Source organism: Benincasa hispida, chromosome 5, assembly GCF_009727055.1.
Source record: "Benincasa hispida cultivar B227 chromosome 5, ASM972705v1, whole genome shotgun sequence".
Lineage (NCBI taxonomy): Eukaryota > Viridiplantae > Streptophyta > Magnoliopsida > Cucurbitales > Cucurbitaceae > Benincasa > Benincasa hispida.
Genome location: NC_052353.1, coordinates 55500334 through 55521450, shown reverse-complemented (window position 1 = coordinate 55521450; position 21117 = coordinate 55500334). Strand labels below are relative to the sequence as shown.

The following is a 21117-nucleotide window of genomic DNA, read 5'->3' as shown; positions in this document are numbered from 1 at the left end:
AAACTCAATGTCATGTATATCATGTATCTTGTATCTTGTATCACATTAGCTTAGGTTTATTTTCATCGCAATTTAGTTTATTAATGCAACTTTATTTTACCGCAATTTTAAATTCATGTACAAACCCAATTCTTATTAATTGTAAAAACCAGTCGCACGTATCACAAAAGTAACACACATTAACGAAAACAATCCCTATGTTCGAACTCGGATTACTCTGAGAAACTTGCATTAGAATTATACTTGGTTTCAGTGTAAGGAAACTTGTGACAACGCATTACTCCATAGCATACTACAAGCATATAATTAACAACACATATATCTAGAAGTAGTATCATATAAAATGTGCATGATCCATAACATAGCATAAGATTACATTTAGCGTTACAAGTTTATGACAACATGAGCTTGTAGCACATCATCATGCATGCACAGCATTCGACCAATTTCAGTGTATCTATCACGCATTCCCAAGTAACGCTAGCTAAAGATCTTCTTAACCCGTTCATCCGCATACTCAGTGTATCTATCACACAACTGAATTTTCTCAAATATGCCGCATTTGTTTATTTTTCATTAACGCAATCAACAACAAACCAACAATTAATTGAGTTACCGGTTATCGCAAAGTCTTCATAAAAATTACCTTCGCAATATATTTTCACAAGTCCCTGAGTTCGACCCTGGACTTACCAGGAAACTCAGTGGAATTTACACTTAGATTCTGCTCAGAAAACTTGAGTGCACAATGCAATTTCACCATTTCATATCATCCATAATTCACTTCATAAAATCAAGCATCAAGTTTTTGGCACTGTTGCCAGGGACTTCGGAAAATAGTGTGCTAACGATAATTTTTCTGATTTCTTTTGCAGACTCTCAATCTCTAGCGAATTACAACTCGAAGATTGAGAGAACATTCAGAAGAAGATTAAGAGATTGCCAAAAACAACAAGAGAGAACACCAAGAATGGCAGAACAACCAGACGCAAGGGCCGCTAATGCGAATAATATAATAGCCAACCCCATCCTTCTAGTGAACGACTGCAATAGACCATCCAAGACTATGCGTCATCTAACTTCCATGATTTCTCTCCAGGAATCATGAGGCCGGTGTTAGATGGATCGAGGTTTGAAATGAAGCCGGTAATGTTGCAAATGATCCAGGCTACTGGGCAGTTTAGAGGAAGGCGTGGCAAAGACCTGCATGCCCACCTTCGGAGCTTCATAGAAATCTGCAACATTTTTGTGTTCCCGAATATCTCAACCGAGGAAGTTCGACTAACTTTGTTTCCATTTTCTTTGTGTGATCAGGCGAGAAAATGGGCATATTCTCTCGAACCGGGGGAGATAACATCGTGGGAACAGGTGGTGGAAATGTTTATAAAGAAGTATTTCCCACCAACCGAGAATGCTAGAAGAAGGAAATTAATAATAAATTTTGAATAGGTAGATGACGAATCGCTCAGTGATGTCTGGGTGAGGTTCAAGCGGCTGGTAAGAGACTGTCCACATAATGACTTACCAGATTGCCTACAAATGGAGATTTTCTACCAAGGTCTGAATCCTTCTTCGCAAACCACTGCCAATGCAACAGCCACTGGTGGTATGCTCGAAAAACATATGAAAAGGCTAAGAGTATACTTGATTGCATTTCCAAAAATCACAAGGATTGGCGGGAAAGCGATAAGAGATTAAGAATAAAAGATAATGATGCAAACAACGGGTTGAAAAATGTCGCAATTTCAATCGATAAATTCATCCTACCAGCAGACTCCCTAATTTTTTATTATAAAGCAGACGAAGATGCGCCCATCATATTGAGACGACCTTTCCTTTCAACCGGTTGCGCTCAAATTGATGTGCGAAAAGGAGATATTGTAATGAGCATTCATGGGGAAAAACTCTGGATTAAGGCAGTAAAGATCCCAAAGGACAATGAAAAGAGAGAAAAGACACCATGGACGTGAACAAACCAGCCTGGAATAAGTGGTCCCTGAGTATTATATGATTCAACCTCATCAGGGACGTAACTCTTTTGAACATCCTTTTTCTTGGATCATTACTTCATGAACTTTTATTTTACTCGTTATTATCTATTATCGCAATTACTTTGTTATACTAACTATCTATCTACATTATTATTATTATTTTTTTTTTTTAAAAAAAGGAGATTGCGATAACGAATTTTATTTTGTTTAAAATAATTTGACCCTCTCTCTGTTTTTCTTGTAACGATTAAGGCACTGGATTGCGGAGATGCTACATGAAGCAGCAAATTATCTCACTCTGTCACTGCAATACAAAGAAGATAGATCACCGCAAAGATTGATGCATCAATACATAATGCGGGCGATAACACAAATTTGGGGTTGTATTCTTCCTTATCTTTATTTCAAAATTTGCGTTATCGCATCGCATGTTAGTTTTAAAAGTTTTATCACCCCATCCTCTTTGATTACCGCAATCATTTGACATAGATAAATTTAGTAAGTTACTGTATGCTGTTTCTTTGCCAAGTATGATTTCAATGATGAGCAACATGCTTCTAATTCTTTCGTATATACTATAGTCATCTTAACTTTAAGATAGTCACCTCATAAAATATTTCTAGAAGTTAGGGCTTTGCTATCTTTCTTTCAAACTCTCTTTATGAAACTTTCTAAGAACATCGAATGACTTATCTCAATCTTCTAGCAATGAGGACATTGCCGCATTTTAAATTTGGGGGTGAGGTATTTATTTTCGACCTTGCTATTTTGAAGAAAAAAAAAAGAGGAAAAATTTTGAGAGTAATAACTCCACTGTCAACGCAATGGGAAACCTATGTTGATAAGAGTTAAGTTGTGAAGGACACTTACCTGTAGTTGGATGTCCGCATGACACACGTGGGGGCATGCCAAAACGAAAGTAAGTCACCAGGATCAATGCATAAATAAATGACTGCAACTCCGCTACCAAGTAGGTATGAGTTTAGTCTGAGGAAGAGTGCATTGCTCGTAGTTCGATGTCCACATGCCACACTTGGGGGCAAGCCAAAACGAAGGCAGGGCACTTGGATCAACGCAAGGTCAGAAAAAAAATAATAATGTCATGAAATATGCAAGGATAAAATCATTTGACACCCCAGTGGAAATTTTTCTTTTTGAAATAAAGCATGCAATGTTCCGGAAATTAGTAAAGTTCTTTTGAAGGTTAAGCTTGCAGTCCCTAGGTCTTAGAAATATTTTAAGAAGAGACTTGAATAAGACTTAAGGAAACTTTGGTACATAGGATTTGAACGAAGTATCCTTGAGAAATCTAGGAAAAGAACATTACGGTTGACTTGCTAAAGAAATCTTTAGCTTATGCTTGAGGACAAGCATTGTTTAAATTTGGGGGTGTGATAATGGGCAGAATTGCATGTTATGATAGTGCTAAGTTCTAAATAATGTTGGCTTGCGTTGATAAAACATGTTAAATTGGGCCCATTAAGCATCAATTTCATAATATTACGGTCGCATGCGTTCATCGCATTAGAACAGCTGATTTTTGTATTTTCTGTGCAGAATATGTGATAACGAAAGGCGGAAATTGCGATCATATGAAATCATTGGTTGAGTGCAACATCACCGCAAGGCTTTGCGGTGATCGTGTTCGCAAAAATTCACCCGAGAAGGATGGCCACAACTTGGTCAGCGCAACATGGTGGGAGCATCTAGGTGAAAGGCTAATTAATCGCGATGGGACAGAAAGCTGATGACAGTCGAATCCGAATTAAGTTGACAGCTAATAACGATCACAAGTACATTCAACTTTTCGGTGACAAATATTCGGCGCATCAATAAAAAATTAAAGCCGTCCCATCTGTACAATCATGATAGAGAAGCCGACTTTCACCCTGGATGCTCTATAAATACCAAGGGCATCCTTCAGAAAAGGGGTTCAGCAGTTCAAAATTTCATACTTCAGTTCGCACGTCCTTGTTCATAATTTCCTTTCGTTTTAAGGCAGACACGAGAGAGGAGGTTGTGCCGACAGATCATTTCGGTAAGCTTGGGAGAGCGTCAGAAGCTTCAAGGATAGAGAGAGGACCGACGCCTGCGGAAGCAGGAACATCTTTGGGATCGAATAGAGATTTACAGTGTAAAAGCCTCGCCCAGCAAGGAATTGCTACCAGGCTCTCTACCTTTAACTTCCGTTGTTATTTTGTACTCCACTCATTTATCGCAATGGAATCTATGTCTCTATATCTGTTCACTCTCTATTATTTATGCATGAGTTGCTAAATTAGTTGAATGGGTTGAGAAGCATTTAACTAGCACAATTAGGGAATCTTCATTCTATGCGATTATCTTGTATTCTGTATGCTTCATTCATCCATTAGAGATACTCGAGAGGGTAGTCTAAGGACAGGATCTAGGCTTGGGAAGGTCAGGTTAGAATCTAGGCTCGGCAGAGTCAGATTAGAACGCATAATCAAGAGATAGAAGCTTAGGAATAAGCACTGTTTGCTATTAACGCATCGCATGCATCCTAGAGATAGGATATGATTGTGTGCGATCACCTTGCCTTTATGCATCTTGCATCATCGCATAGGACAAGAGTAAAATGACTTAGGAGCATCGCATTTGCATCATCGCATAGGACAAGAGTAAAATGACTTTTGCATTCAACACATGCGTCCTAGACTTAGGAGCATCGCATTTGCATTGGAAAATGACTTGTTGTGCAAGGTTTGTAGCAGGATCACATAGTTCGACGCATTACCAAGTAACGTTAGCTAAAGACCTTCTTAACCCCTTCATCCGCATACCCAGTGTATCTATCACACAACTGAATTTTCTCAAATCCTCCACATTTGTTTATTTATCATTAACGTAATCAACAACAAGCCAAAAATTAATTGTGTTACCGGTTGTCGCAAAGTGTTCATAAAAATTATCATCGCAATCTATTTTCACAAGTCCCTGAGTTCGACTCTGGACTTACCAAGAAACTTAGTGGAATTTACACTTGGATTCCACTGAGGAAACTTGTGTGCACAATGCAATTTCACCATTGCATATCATCCATAATTCACTTCATAAAATCAAGCATCAATAACCTCTTTCTAAAAACTTTTCTACCACTGACATTTTCCCTATGCGAAATATCAAAATTACCCCTAATTTTTAAAAAGCCTTCAGACCGCCACATTTCTTCTTCCTTCTACGATTTCCTCAGCCCTTCATTCAATGTGCATTTAATATACCACCAACATTCCACCAAAACATTTATTCCGAACTATTATTCTGAAGAGAATAGAACGTCTCTCTGATTATTCACTTTCTGTCATCGAATTCCCCATGAAATTCTCTCATTATTCCTTCGTAGATTTCTCTCAGAGTTTCAGCTCAACATCTTCGGATTCTCTGGTAGCTTTCTCTTGTAACTTTCATCGTCAGATTCTATCCACATTTCTTCTTCCTTCAACGATTTCTTCAGCCCTTCATTCAATATACGATTTCTTCTCTCAGATCGCTTTCATAATAAGTTTCATTTAGTAAATTATAAACGACCGTGTAGTAATTTATACACGATTGTTAGTAAATTATAAACAATCGTTTAGTAAATATGCAATGAGTAGTAATTATACATGATCATTTAGCAAATTAGAAAAAATCGTTTAATAAATTATAAATGATCGTTTAGTAATTTACTATGTGGTCGTTTAGTAAATTATAAACGATCGTTTAGTAATTTCTATGCGATCGTTTAATAACTTACTATGCGATCGTTTAGTAAATTATACTCATTTCTTATATTACTAACCGATCATTTAGTAAATTATAAACGATAGTGTAGTAATTTATACACGATCGCTTAGTAATTTATATACGATCGTTCACTTATCAATGATTTGTTTATCCAATTGTAGATCAATGGCGCTATTTCGCATCTTTGTACGATTTGAAGGGGATTGGGATGAGTCTGGAAGAAATTATGTTGAAGGTCATATGAAAGGTCTAAAATTAAGAAATGATATAATAGTCAGTGAATTAGTGAGTATGATGCACCAACGACTGAATATTAATGCTTAGATTTATGAGGTGTGGAAAATATGGATGATATGTGTTGATGGATAGCATTGTGCACTCAAGTATCCCTAACGGAATCCAAGTGTAAATTCCTCTGAGTCTCCCGGTAAGTCCAGAGTCGAACACAGGGACTTGTGAAAATAGTTGCGTTAGAGATTTTTATGAAAACTTGCGGTACTGATTAAATAAATAAGTGTTGGGTTGTTGTTGCGTTAATGAACATAATAATAAATGCGGCAGAGTTCGGAAAGAGTTGGCAACGGGTAATACGATGAATATGCGGTGAACAGGTTGAGAAGGGTTTCGGCTAACACTCCCTAGGTTGCATTCATGCTTTCCGATCATGCAACATGCATACAAAAGTAAACCACCTCTCGGCATGAATGCCACGACTTCTAAGGCTAGAACGAATGCGATAAATATGCGATAAGTCTATAGGGTTTACACATAAACCTCTATCTCTATTTATGTGATGACAACATGACATTCACACAAATATGCGACCACATAATATCATTCCTATTCCTAGGATGCATGCAATGTAAGTTGACAAACAGAGCTTATCTCTAAGTCCTTATCTCTTGTCTATGCAAGTTTAATCTTGCTTTTTCAAGACCAGATTCTAACCTAAGTCTCTCGAGACATTAGGTTCTTTCCTTAAATTCTCTCTTGAGTAACTCTAAAGGGGTAATTCGCACAGCATAAAACAAGACAATCGCCAGCAATGAACTTCCTAGATCATGTTAGCTTAGTTCTTCTCAATCCATTCAACTAGTTTAGCTACTCATGCGTATTAAGAGAGTGAGCAGATGTAGAAATAGAACTTCCATTGAATTGATAAAAGATGAAGTACAGAATAACAATGCAAGTATAGTAAAAACCTTGGAGCAATTTCTTGCCACCAGGCGTTACACAGTTTCTACTCGTGCTCTAAAGATATTCTCGCTTTCGTGAGAGTCAGCCCACTCTCTACTCTTATGCCCCAAGGTTCTCTTTCGAGCCACCTTGGACGATCTCCGGCGTCACCACTCTACTCTTGCTCTGCCGTAAAATGGAAAAGAAAACTATGAACAGAGGTGTGAACTTGTAAAATGATGTGAGATAATCGACTGCTTAACCCATTCTCTGAAGAATGCACTTGGTATTTATAGGGCATCAAAGGTGAAAGGCGACTTCTCTCTCCTGGTTGTACAGATGGGACAGCTTTAATTCCTGACTCATGTGTCGGATAATTATCACCGATGAAGCTGGATGTACTTTGTGACCGTTATCAGCTATCAACTTAATTTGGATCCGACTGTCGTCAGCTTTCTGTCCCATCGATCTTAATTGTCCTTTCATCTGGATGCGTCCACCATGTTGTGATGATTCTTCTTGGGTGGATGTTTGCGAGCACAATCAACGCAAAGTCTTGCATTGAAGTTGCACTCAACCGAGGTATTCCTATGATCACATTCTTTGCATTGCGTTAACGCATTATTCTGCACAAAAATATAAAAGATCAACTGCTCTAATGCGTTGGATGCATGCGACCGAAATATTATAGAATTTATGTTTAATGGACACAATTTTACATATTCTATCAACGCAATCCAACATTGTTTAAGAACTTAACACTATGATAACGTGCATTTCTGCCTGTTATCAAATATCGATCCAGATATGTTGAATATTGTTGGGGTTGATGCCCTAAAGTCTCTTGTCCTGTAGTTTTTAAACAGTTTGTATGAACACTTGTGATGTATAGTATATGATATTTTACTTCACTTCTTGATTTTGCTCAGTTGTTTATTTTATTTGCTTTACCGCAAACCAACAAACATAAAATCCCTGGTTATCAATATGTAACTTAAGCATGTATGTGGTGACATACAAGTGGATCATGTCTTAATTGATAACCAAAATGGTCTACAGTATATGGATATAGGAGGGAAACCTTATCCTGGTAACGCTATAGATGCGGCCCACTTTGTGGAATGGTCACAAGTGTTGTGACTTGTCACAGATTGTCTAATTCTGATCATTCGTGTAGGGAAATGTGAGCGAGGGCATCCTATACAAGAAGTTTGTATAACATCTGACCACGAAGTGTTAACGTCTCATTATATAAAATCATTCATGACAGAGACTTCACTTCACTAGGATGATCATAGGTAACATGACCTCGATTCTAAGTGAGTTGAAAACTCCTACCATTGAGGGTGATCCTTTAATTTGTAAGGATGCGAGTACCAGGTCGCCGACTCAAACTGATCATTTTGGGAATTCGTCTGATTTGGGAGCTAGGAACTCAGCTACACAAGATGGAATTCACTCCTTCCCCGAAGTAGGGGCAAGTAGATAGATAGCTCCCTTAAAGGTTGATTCCAGGGCTTGAACGATATGACGCCACATACCTTCTCTTAGCCCAAGAGGTGTTCACACATAGTTGGACTATGTTGTATTGTTCATTAGAGGAATCAGTGGTACTTAAGGAGTGAGATGTAACTACAGGGGAAAAATAGTAAATTGGCCCAACTGTATTTATGAGCATCTGTGAAGGGTCATCGTACTCATGATTGGTTATATCGGACGAACATAAAAATATATCTATGGTAAGAAGAGTTTAGCTGCTTGTCTTTAGTGGAATGCCTGGCAGTTAACAGCTGGTAGATCTCGTGGCTAAAGAGTTTAGTAAGCTATTCACGTACCGTTGGAGCTTCGAGCCACATGTTCATAAGGTCCCCTAGGTTGCTCCGATAAAGTCGAGAATTAGTTTTTGGGTCAGTTTGAAATGTTCAAATTGACAAGAGGGAGTTCGATTATATATTATATAATTGAACTGGTTAATTATGTATGATATAATTGACTAAATGTATGAGATACATTATTTTGGAGAAAATTAGATATAAATATGATTTATATCAAGTAGAGGAGAAATTACTATAGTAGATATATGATATCAAACTATAAGTTAAGAATATAATATGATTATATTCATTTATTAATTAATTTGTTGGTTATATGATAATTGGCGGGATATTTCTCCTGGATCGTGCGTTAGTGGAAAAATCATATTTGGTTACTATAATTGAATAATAAAATGAAAATTAGTTTCATTTTGCAAAGAGTTCGAAAAAATCGCTCAAGTGTGAAAACGTAATGATCGCTTAGTTGAGAGCCTATACGATAACGCCTTATCGCCTAAACGATCACACACCTCGCGTACTAAACGATCGCATGCATTCTCTAAATGATCACTCAGTTTTTTTAAATGATCGCTTAGCGTGCCGATTTTTCTAAACAATGGCTTACTAATTGTTAGACGATCACTTAGTTAATCCTACATGATTGTGTACCTTTCTCTAAGCGACAAGCACCCGCTGTACGATAGCTCTCTCCCATTTGCTTATCATTCTACACGATCATCCCTTTCCTCCTTCCTCTACCAATTCCATCAAATACCACTTTTTGGATTCTCACTCCAACAATACCAAAGGCTCTAAGTGGTGGTGTCGTCCCCCGTCCTGCTTTTTCATGTGCTAAAGTTTGTGTGGACGATCGTGCTACTAGTAACCGACTATTTGTTAGGTGATAAGAACCGTAGAGGGTTTACTTCCGCTTGATTGAGTTCATGTGAAGACAGTCTTCAACTGGTACGTATACTCAATCTATTGTTTTTATTTGTCAAAGCATGCCTATAATTAGTGTTAAATTGCATACCTGTTTGTTAGAATGTGTGTATGATAATTCAGTCACAATGAAATAGGAAAGATCCGAATGCACTTATGGATGCTCTTGTTTAATAGTTCCTTCAGATATACACATCAAATGTTGCTACAATCTATTAGTCCCGGCGCCCCCAATTGACATAGTCAACGATGAAGATCTTAGCTTCTTTTTAGAAGGCAATGAGGCATCCCGGATGCCATTATTTGTATCAATTACACCTACTAACAGTCATGGAGTACACCAACATTGCAATCCAACTGATCAACCCAATCCAATTCATACCATGTCTTTAATTGATGATCATATTGAGCCATGTAACTTGGGGGATGACCGAAGTGAAGCTTGCTTTGGTCGGAACAGTGAACCCAGATGTACTTCATAATTCAATACTGAACATGGATATGGACAAACTTCCTCAACACCTAACATCCATGTTCCAACCCCATTTGCTTCTGTTCCACCGGTTGTGATGCCTTCGATTTTAATGCATTCCACCGTTCCAACCAAACCATTTGTTGATATACCCGGACCATCAGAGGGCCCATTGTATGACAATCTCGTCACAATACCTCATGACTGTTTGAATGGCAAGGATATAAAGGTTGGTCGAATTTTCTTTTCAAAATATGACTTGTCAGTTAAATTATCGATGCTTGCAATAAGAAAGAACTTTGACTACCGTATAAAAAAGTCAACTAAGAGCTTGCTAACTATCCAGTGTTCGGTGGAGGAATGCAAGTGGAGGGTCCATGCCAAAAAAATGAAAGAAAGTGATTCCTTCAAAGTGACCAAATATCCCAGCGAACATATGTGTTCTCTTGAAATGAGAATTGATAATCATCGACAAGCAAAAAGTTGGGTTATTGGACACTTAATAAAGTCCAAATACGAACAAGTTGGTCGAATCTACCGCCTGATGCGTTATTTTATGAAGTGAGATTATGGATGAAATGCGATGGTAAAAAATGCGTTGAGCACTAAAGTTTTCTCAGCGGAATCCTAGTGTAAACTCCACTGAGTTCCTGGTAAGTCTAGGGTCGAACTCAGGGACTTGTGAAAACAGGTTACGGTGGTAATTTTTAGAAAACTTTATGGTAACCTGTAACTCAATTAATTGTTGGTTTGTTGTTAATTGCGGTAATGAAAAATAAACAAATGCGGCAGATTTTAGAAAAGTCTGATTGTGTGATAGATACACTAAGTATGCGGATGAACGGGTTGAGAAGATCTTTAGCTAGAGTTACTTAGAAATGTGTCAGACTATGCGATCATGCTACAACCATGCACAACAATTCTTTTTCCAATGCAAATGTGATGCTCCCAAGTCTAGGACGCATGTGTTGAATGCAAAAGTGTCCATAGAGCTTACTCCTAAGTCTCTACTCTTGTCCTATGTGATGATGCAAGATGCATAAAGGCAATGTGACCGCACACAATCATATTCTATCTCTAAGATGCATGCGATGCGTTAATAGCAAACAATGCTTATTCCTAAGCTCCTAACTCTCCCGAGCCTAGATTCTAATCTGACTTTTCCAAGCCTAGGTCCTATCCTTAGATTACCCTCCCGATTATCTCTAATGAACGAATGAAGCATACATTATACAAGATAATCGCATAGAATGAAGATTCCCAGTTGTGCTAGCTAAATGCTTCTCAACCCATTCAACAGATTTAGCTACTCATGCGTAAATAACAAAGAGTGAACAGATATAGAGAAGTAAATTCCATTTCGATAAATGAGTTGAGTACAAAATAACAATGGAAGATAAAGGTAGAGAGCCTAGTAGCAATTCCTTGCTGACCGAGGCTTTTACACTGTAAATCTCTATTCGGTTCAAAAGATATACCTGCTTCCGCAAGAATCGACCATCTCTCTGTTCTTGAAGCTTTCGGTTCTCTCCCAAGCTTACCAGAACGATCTGTCGGCACAACCTTCTTCTCTCGCGTTCGCCTTAAAGTAAAAGAAAATCTAAGAACAAGTCTAAACTATGAATAGAACTTGTGAACTAGTAATATCATGAATTGGTGAACCCCTTTTCTAAAGGATGCCTCTGGTATTTATAGAGCTTCGAGGTGAAGGCGGCTTCTCTCTTATGATTGCACAGATGGGATCGCTTTAATTCCCTGACCAAAGCACCGAATATTTATCATCGAAAAGGTGAATGTACTTGTTATCGTTAGCAGTTGTCAGCTTAATTAGGATTCGACCGTCATCAGCTTTCTGTCCCATCGCGATTAATTATGCCTTCCACCCAGATGCGCACCACAAGTGCGGCAATCCTTCTTGAGCAAATATTTGTGAACACAATCATCCGCAAAGTCTTGTGGTAATGCTACGCTCGACCAATGATTTCCTATGATCGCAATTTAGCTTTGCGTCAATGCATATTCTGCATAAAACACAAAAATCAACTGTTTCTATGCGATTTCGAACGCATGCGACCGCAATATTCTAAATTTTGATGCTTTTTTGGACACAATTTAGCAATATTTTATCAATGCAAGTCAGCATTGTTTAAGATCTTAGCACTAGATAAACGTGCATTTCTGCCCATTATCACACCCGCTAAATTAAACAATGGTGTCCTAATATAAGCTAAAAGATTTCCTTTAGCAAGTCGACTGCAATTGTTCTTTTCCTAGATTTCTCAAGGAACTTTGTTCACATCCTATATACCAAAATTTCCTTAATTCTTATTCAAGTCTCCTCTAAAATATTTCTAAGACTAGGGATCGTAAGCTTAACCTTCAAAAAGGACTTTACTAAATTTCGGAACATCGCATGAATTTATTTAAAAAAAAAAAACTTTTCCACCAGGGTGTCAATTGATTTTTATCCTGCATATTTCTGACACTAATTATTTTTTCTGACCTTGCGCTGATCCAAGTGTCTTGCCTTCGTTTTGGCTTGCCCACCGTGTGTCATGCCGGATATCCAACTAGAGCAATGCAACTCTTTCTCAGACTTAAACTCATACCTACTTGGCAGCAGAGTTGCGGTCATTTATTTATGCGTTGATCCTGGTGACTTACTTTTGTTTTGGCTTGCCACCACGTGTGTCATGCGGACATCCAACTATGGGTAAGTGCCTTTCACAACTTAACTCTTATCAACATGGGTTTCCCCATTGCGTTGACAGTGGAGTTGTTATTCTCAAAATTTTCCTCCTTTTTCTTTCCAAAATGGCAAGGTCGAAAATAAATACCTCACCCCCAAATTTAAAATGTGGCAATATCCTCATTGCCAAAATAAGTCAGGCGATGTTCTTAGAAAGCTTCGTAAAGAGAGTTTGAAAGAAAGCTAGCAAACCCCTAACTTCTAGAAATATTTCATGAGGTAACTATCTTAAAGTTAAGTTCTCTAGTATATATGAAAGAAATAGAAGCATATTTTTCAAATCATAATCGGCAAAGAGATAGCATGCGGTAACTTACTAAATTTATCAATATTAAATGATTGAGGTAATCAAAGAGGATGCAATGATAAAACTTTTAAGACTAAAATGCGATGCGATAGTGCAAAATTCGAAATAAAGTGAAGGAAGAGTACAACCCCCAAATTTGCGCCATCACCCGCATTATGTATTAATGCATCCTTCTTTGTGGCGATCTATCTTCTTTGGATTGCGGTGACGGAGTAAGATGAGTTGCTTCTTCGTGAAACACCTCCGCAATCCTGTGCCTCAATCATTGCACTAAAAACAGTGAGAGGGTCAAATGATTTTAAACAAAATAAAATTCTTTTACCGTTATTTTTTTTATTGTAGAATAAGAATGGTGCTAGTAACAAAAAGGTAATTGCGATAATAAATAACGAGATGATAAAAGTTCATGAAGTATTTAATGTAGGAAAAGGATATTCAAAAGGATTGCGTCCTTGATGAGGTTGAATCATATAATAACTCAAGGACCTCTTATTCCAAGCTGGGCTGTTCACGTCCACGGTGGCTTTTCCCTCTTTTCTTTGTCCTCTGTGATCTTTACTGCCTTAATCTGGAGTTGTTTCCCATGAATGTTCATTACAATCTCCCCCTTGCACACATCAAGTTGAGCGCGATCGATTGAAAGGAATGGTCGTCCCAATATGATGGGTGCATCTTCATCCGCTTTATAATCCAAAATGAGGAAGTCTGCTAACAGGATGAATTTATCGATTGAGATTGCGGCATTTTTCAACTCTCATTTAGGGTGTATTCGAGATCTGTTCGTGAGCAGGAGAGTTTCCTTTGTGGGCGTGAGTGTGCCAATACTCAATGGTTGGAAGATTGATAATGGCATATGTTTATGCTTGCCCCAAGATCGTATATCGTTTGGTCACTGTATACCCCTCCGATGGAGCATGGTATCATAAAGATTCCTGACATTTTGCGTTGTAGCCAATATTTTTGGTGGGATCATAACATTTTGCGTTGTAGCCACTATTGCGATCTTTCTTCATCATTTTGTTCCTCTTTCAATCTTTGCAGAGCTGCTGGTGGTTAGACTTCTTCTGTCTCAAAGTTTGAAGGCTTGAGGGTGGACGCAACTTCGGGGTTCATTTTCTTGGGCTTTTTCGAATTATAGGTCAAACGGGTCTTCGGTTGTCACCACATTCAAGTTGGTTGCAATGGTCTCCTCCCCTACTTCCACAGTCATGTTGTCGCTTAGCAAGGAGACTGCTAAGCATTCTTCCTTCCCGTTACCCCTTGCATTGCGAGGAAGCTTAGTTGAGCTCGGCAACGCTCCTTACAGGTTACTTTTCAGCTCGCCCGCAATTTGTCCCATTTGAATCTCTAGATTCTGAATGAATGTTGCTTGATTCTGAAGCACTGATTCGTTTTTCTCAATGTACTGCTTGAAAAAGCTCTCTAAGGATGAGGATTGCTGTGGTTGCAAGCTTGACTATGCGTTCGACCGTTGTTTTGCAGGAAAAATCCGAGTGGCCCTTCTTTTTGTGCCACAGGTTGAAAGCTTTGTTGTTGATTTTTCCACACAAAATTTGGGTGGTGTCACCACCCGGGGTTATATGTATCGGAATAGGAATTATTTCTCATGAAACATATTGACTACGGGTTTGCTGGGTAATCTTCTATCGAGTGAGTGTCTCTGTAAATGACACAACTTGCGGTCGTTTGAGCAATTGCACTGACATGCCATTTCTTCGCTCCCGTATTATTAATTGTGATGCCTTATATCAAACTCATCATCGCAGTCATTTGATTTTGCAGGGATGCGATGGCCCCGTTGTTTGCATCATTATCTTCAATTCTTAATCTTTGATCGCTTTCCCGCCAATCCTCATGATCTTTGGAAATGCGATCAAGTATACTCTTTGCCTCCTCATATGTTTTGTCGAGTAGACCACCAGCGGCTGCCGCATTGGCAGCGGTCTGCGAAGAGGGATTCAGTCCTTGGTAAAAGATCTCCATCTACAGCCAGTCTGGTAAGCCATTATGTGGATAGTCTCTTACCAGCCGCTTGAATCTCACCCAGGCATTGTTGAGTGATTCATTATCTTCTTGTTCAAAGTTTGTTATTAATTTCCTTCTCTTAGCATTCTCGGTTGGTGGGAAATACTTCTTCATAAACTTTTCCACCACTTGTCCCACGAAGTTATCTCCCCCAGTTCAAGAGAATATGTCACACCCCCTCCCATATTACCCTTTTATTCTGGAAGAGGATATGATCGTGGTAGCTACTAGCTTTACTGCCAGCACTCACCACCCAAGCCTTCTAATCTAGATACCAACCTATTCATTTTATTAGTAATATACGCAAACAACTAACCTCCCCTTTAAGTTCTTACGAAGATTACATAATTACAAGCATACAGCCAAGACATCACTTTTATAGAAAAATATTCACAGGTGGCCCAAACATTTCTATAAAAACCCTAGTCCCTAAAAAAACATGTGACATAAACGAATTATCAACCTCAGTATTTTAATAAGCCGAGTCTTTCGGTGGCAAGCAGTAGTAGAATCAACCTTGAGGAAACTGACCGCTACCTGAAAAGAAGAAACACAGAAATTCTGTGAGCTAAAAGCTCAGTGAGTGACTATAGAATCGTAAAGCAACAAGCGTAGCATCACTATAAACATATAAGTATACCAATGTGTAAACTCAAGCATTTGTCTCTATTTGTAGCTGTAAACCATTCTCAGACATCATTAAACATTATTATTCCCTAATTGAGAATGAGCCTACACGCTCTAGCTCCAAAACATTTATTACCGACCAAGAAACCCATACTTCAATTTCTCATTCATAACTGCCTACGTACACGTGGACGCACTAAGCACCATCATATTTTAGGTACTTTCGCTCAGATACCTTCTCAAATTTGTCCTTCAGTATCGAGCTACTATATACCTTCTCATATGTCCTTCGGTATCAAATTGGCCAGATACCTTCTCAAATGTCATTCGGTATCAAATTGGCCAGGTACCTTCTCAAATGTCCTTCGGTACCTAATTGGTTAGATACCTTCTCAACATCCTTGGGTATCAAATGTGTATTTTGTAACACCAAATTAAGTTCCATTGCCTAGTATTTACACAAGAGTTGTTCCATTGCCACTCATTTACACAAAAACTCATTCTCTCATAGCCTTCCTCTAGGAACCATATATCAAAATCAGAAACATAGCTTTTGTAATGGTTACACAATATACCTTGGCCTGTGTTACACACATACAAGCCGGGAAAATGCATTAAGTTATTCTCTAACCATTTGTTGCTTGAGGAAATTTAAATACATCATTAATGTCACTGTGTTTTACTTGATTATATATGCAGGAGTATTGGAAACCTTAAGTTTGCTGAATCACTCACTATTCGTCAGGCTCTTATTGGTTTATACGCTTCCCCTAGCTCTTCTTGGCCTGAAAAGATATAATTCCCGATTAAACTACTTAGAATTCCTAGTAAAATATCTCAAATAATTCATTTATTAAAGGAACTTCCATCAATACAGACAGCTTTACTGGCAAGATCCCCCTGAGTGATGCTAGCGAGATCCCCTTGAGTGATGCTAGCGAGATCCCCCCTGAGCGATGCTAGCGAGATCCCCTCTGAGCATTGCTAGCGAGATCCCTCTTGAGCGATGCTAGCGAGATCCTCTAGAGCGATGCCAGCGAGATCCTCTAGAGCGAGATCAAGCTTTTCTTGTGAAATTCTTAGCGATACTCACCTCAATTCCTAGCGAGATTTCCCCTTAGAATGAGATCCTCCTAACAAAATCAGTGAGATTTCCTTTATAAATGAGATCCTCATGCCAAATCTCGCTACAATTCTCCCTGATGAACTGCTTGCTTGTTTCTTACAAGCAACTATCTGCTTATGCACCAATTCTCTGTTATAACTTCAAAAATTCATAACTCAAAATCCAGAGCTCTTTTCAAGAAACTTCCTTCTACAAACTTGTTTAGATTTGAGTTAGCTTCCTTACCTTAAAATTTCAACCAATAATTCCTTCTAATTTGGCCTGAAACTTCCAAACTTTACCTTGAGCTCTGATTAATCCGTGGTTCTGCCTCTTCTGCAAATTTTCCACTTTTGTCTTCTCCTCTTACAATCTTCCTCCAGTAGGACAACCTTTAAAACTAGATTCTCCTAGCTTTCAGATGGCACCAAATTCGCTAAATTTTCTCTTGTCAATTGCCAAAACCATACTTTTGAAGTTTCACTTTCCTTTTTAATCTTTCTGCCGCTTCCTGAGTTCAAAGAATTAATTGCCACGTCACTCCCCACTTAGTGCCTCCAGTAGACTAATGATTGAGTTTCTTCATTTGATATATCTTTTTTCCTTCCCTTCCTTCATAATCCCTATAAACAACATGAATTTTTATTTAAAAATATGTAATTAACATTCCTTTGGCTAAACATGCTTATCTAGGGAACCTAAGTTTAGGGGTTTACAGAATATGCCCATTTTCTTGCTTGATCGCATAAGAAAATGGGAACAAAGTGAGTCGAACTTCCTCGGTGGAGATATTCGAGAACACAAAAGTGTTGCAGATTTCTATGAAGCTCCAGAGGTGGGCGTGCGGGTCCTCACCACACCTTCCTCCAAACTGCCCAGCAGCCTGGATCATCTGTAACATTACCGACTTCATTTCAAACCTCGATCCATCTAATGTCGGCCTCATGATTCCTGGAGAGAAATCATAGAGATTAGGAGACGCATAGTCTCAGATGGGTCTATTGCGATCATTCACCAGAAGAATGGGGTTGGCCATAATATTGTTCGCATTAGCGGCCCTTGCTTCTGGTTGCTCCGCCATTCTTGCTTGTTGTTGGCGGTTGTCTCTCAGTCTGCGTGGAAATGTTCTCTCAATCTCTGAGTCATAATTCTCCAGAGATTGAGAGTCTGCAAAGAAATCAGAAAAATTACTGTTAGCACACTATTTTACCGAAGTCCCCGGCAACGGCGCCAAAAACTTAATGCGTTATTTTATGAAGTGAAATTATGGATGAAATGTGATGGTGAAAAATGCGTTGAGCACTCAAGTTTTCTCAACGGAATCCAAGTGTAAACTCCACTGAGTTTCTGGTAAGTCAAGGGTCGAACTCAGGGACTTGTGAAAACAGGTTGCAGTGGTAGTTTTTAGAAAACTTTGCAATAACCGGTAACTCAATTAATTATTGGTTTGTTGTTAATTGCGTTAATGAAAAATAAACAAATGCGGCGGATTTGAGAAAATTCAGTTGTTTGATTAGATACACTGGGTATGCAGATGAATGAGTTGAGAAGGTCTTTAGATAGAGTTACTTGGGAATGCGTCGAACTATGCGATCATGCTACAAACCTTGCACAGCAAGTCATTTTCCAATGCAAATGCGATGCTCCTAAGTCTAGGACGCATGTGTTGAATGCAAAAGTATCCATAAAGCTTATTCCTAAGTCTCTACTCTTGTCCTATGCGATGATGCAAGATGCATAAAGGCAAGGTGACCGCACACAATCATATTCTATCTCTAGGATGCATGCGATGCGTTAATAGCAAACAGTGCTTATATCTAAGCTCCTATCTCTTGATTATGCGTTCTAATCTGACTCTCCCGAGCCTAGATTCTAACTTGACTTTCCCAAGCCTAGATCCTGTCCTTAGACTACCCTCTCGAGTATCTCTAATAGATGAATGAAGCATACATAATACAAGATAATCGCATAAAATGAAGATTGTCAATTGTGCTAGCTAAATGCTTCTCAATCCGTTCAACAGATTTAACTACTCATGCGTAAATAACAAAGAATGAACAGAGATAGAGTAGTAAATTCCATTTCGATAAATGAGTTGAGTACAAAATAACAATGGAAGATAAAGGTAGAGAGCCTGGTAGCGATTCCTTGTTGACCGAGGCTTTTACACTATTAATCTCTATTCGGTTCAAAAGATATTCCTGCTTCTGCAGAAGTTGGCCCTTTCTCTGTTCTTGAAGCTTCTGGCGCTTTCTCAAGCTTACCGAAATGATCTGTCGGCACAACCTTCTTCTCTCGCGTCTGCCTTAAAGTAAAAGAAAATCTAAGAACAAGGCTAAACTATGGATAAAACTTGTGAACTCATGATATCATGAACTGGTGAACCCCTTTTCAAAAGGATGCCTCTAGTATTTATAGAGCTTCGGGGTGAAGGCGGCTTCTCTCTTATGATTGTACAGATGGGATGGCTTTAATTCTCTGACTGATGCACCGAATATTTGTCATCAAAAAGCTGAATGTACTTGTTATCGTTAGCGACTGTCAGCTTAATTCGGATTCGACCGTCATCAGCTTTCTATCCCATCGCGATTAATTATGCCTTCCACCTAAATGCGCCTACCGAGTTGCGACAATCCTTCTTGAGCAAATGTTTGTGAACACAATCACCACAAAGTCTTGCGGTAATACTGTGTTCGACAAATGATTTCTTATGATCGCAATTTCCAATTTGGTCGATGCATATTCTATATAAAAACACTAAAATCAATTGTTTCTATGCGATGAACGCATGCGACGCAATATTATGAATTTGATGCTTTTTGGACACAATTTAATATATTTTATCAACGCAAGCCAGCATTGATTAAGATTTTAGCACTATGATAACGTATATTTCTACCCGATATCACCTCCCAAGAGATATAATTGAGAACGTTCGACGAGAATATGGAGTGAACATTACCTACAGATGAGCTTATCGCACTAAAGAGTACAGATTGGTGTATGCACGAGGGTCGCCAGAAGGATCATATGTTGTTGTTATGGCATACGGCGAGGCACTTAAGCTTGTAAATCCAGGTACCATATTTGAGGTTGAAGTAGAAGACGGACAATACTTTAAGTACGTCTTCATGGCTTTTGGTCCGTGTATCAGGGGTTTTCTAAACTGCATCCGCCCAGTAGTTGTTGTTGATGGGACCCATTTACATGAGAAATACAAAGGTATGTTGTTAATAGCAACGTGTATCGATGGAAATAACAACATATATCCTATCGCCTTTAGTATTGTAGATGTTGAGAATGATGCATCATGGACTCGGTTCATGACTCATTTGAAGGCTTCAATAGGAGACATTCCCAATCTAGTGATTATATCAGATCGTCACATCTCAATTGTAAAGGCGGTTGCAAGGATATTCCCTGATGCATTTCATGCCCTATGTATATACCGTATTCGGAACAATTTGCTGGACAAATTCAAGAATAAGAATATAATCCCACATTTCTACCTATTGGCGAAAGCATATAGAATGTCTAAATTTCATATGTATTGGGCTAAGCTCCATCAATATCCTGGTGTGACGGCTTATCTTGAGGAAGTTGGATTACAACGGTGGGCAAGGGTTTATCAAGTCCATTGTACATGTGAAAAGATGATGAAAAATATAGTAGAATGTCTCAATAGAGTGTTGAAAGATGCCCAAGAACTACTAATAATAAAGCTATTAGAGCATATCCGCGAGTGGCTACAAGGTTGGTTCTATATCCGACGTACACACGCAATGGCATGAAAAAACATTGTAACTGATTAAGCAATGAGTATTCTTAAGGAAACATAATTAATGTCTAGAATATATCATGTTTCTCCAATGGATATGCAAATAATTAATATGGACGATGGATATTTGGCTGTCTCTTATACACATCTAGATGTGTATAAGAGACAGATTACTATGCGATCGTTCAATAAATTACTATGCGATCGTTTATACACGATCGTTTAGTAATTTATACACAACCACTATGCTCCCATACAATATCACCCTAAGAAACATTAATGTTCAAACATTATGTGCAAAGTGGTTTACAGTTGAGTGCGTGCTTGCTGCTTACGTCGAACCAATCTTCTCAGTCGGACACAATTAAGAATGGGTTGGAGATT

The 21117-nt window shown here is 38.5% G+C and overlaps 1 protein-coding gene across 1 annotated transcript; it reads left to right on the top strand.

Annotated features, from left to right (window-relative positions):
- Positions 1–19996: 19996 nt before the first annotated feature.
- LOC120077407 lies at positions 19997–20746 on the top strand. Its single transcript, XM_039031290.1, has one exon. It carries the CDS (start codon positions 19997–19999, stop codon positions 20744–20746), a length of 750 nt encoding a protein of 249 aa, XP_038887218.1.
- The last annotated feature ends 371 nt before the right edge of the window (positions 20747–21117 follow it).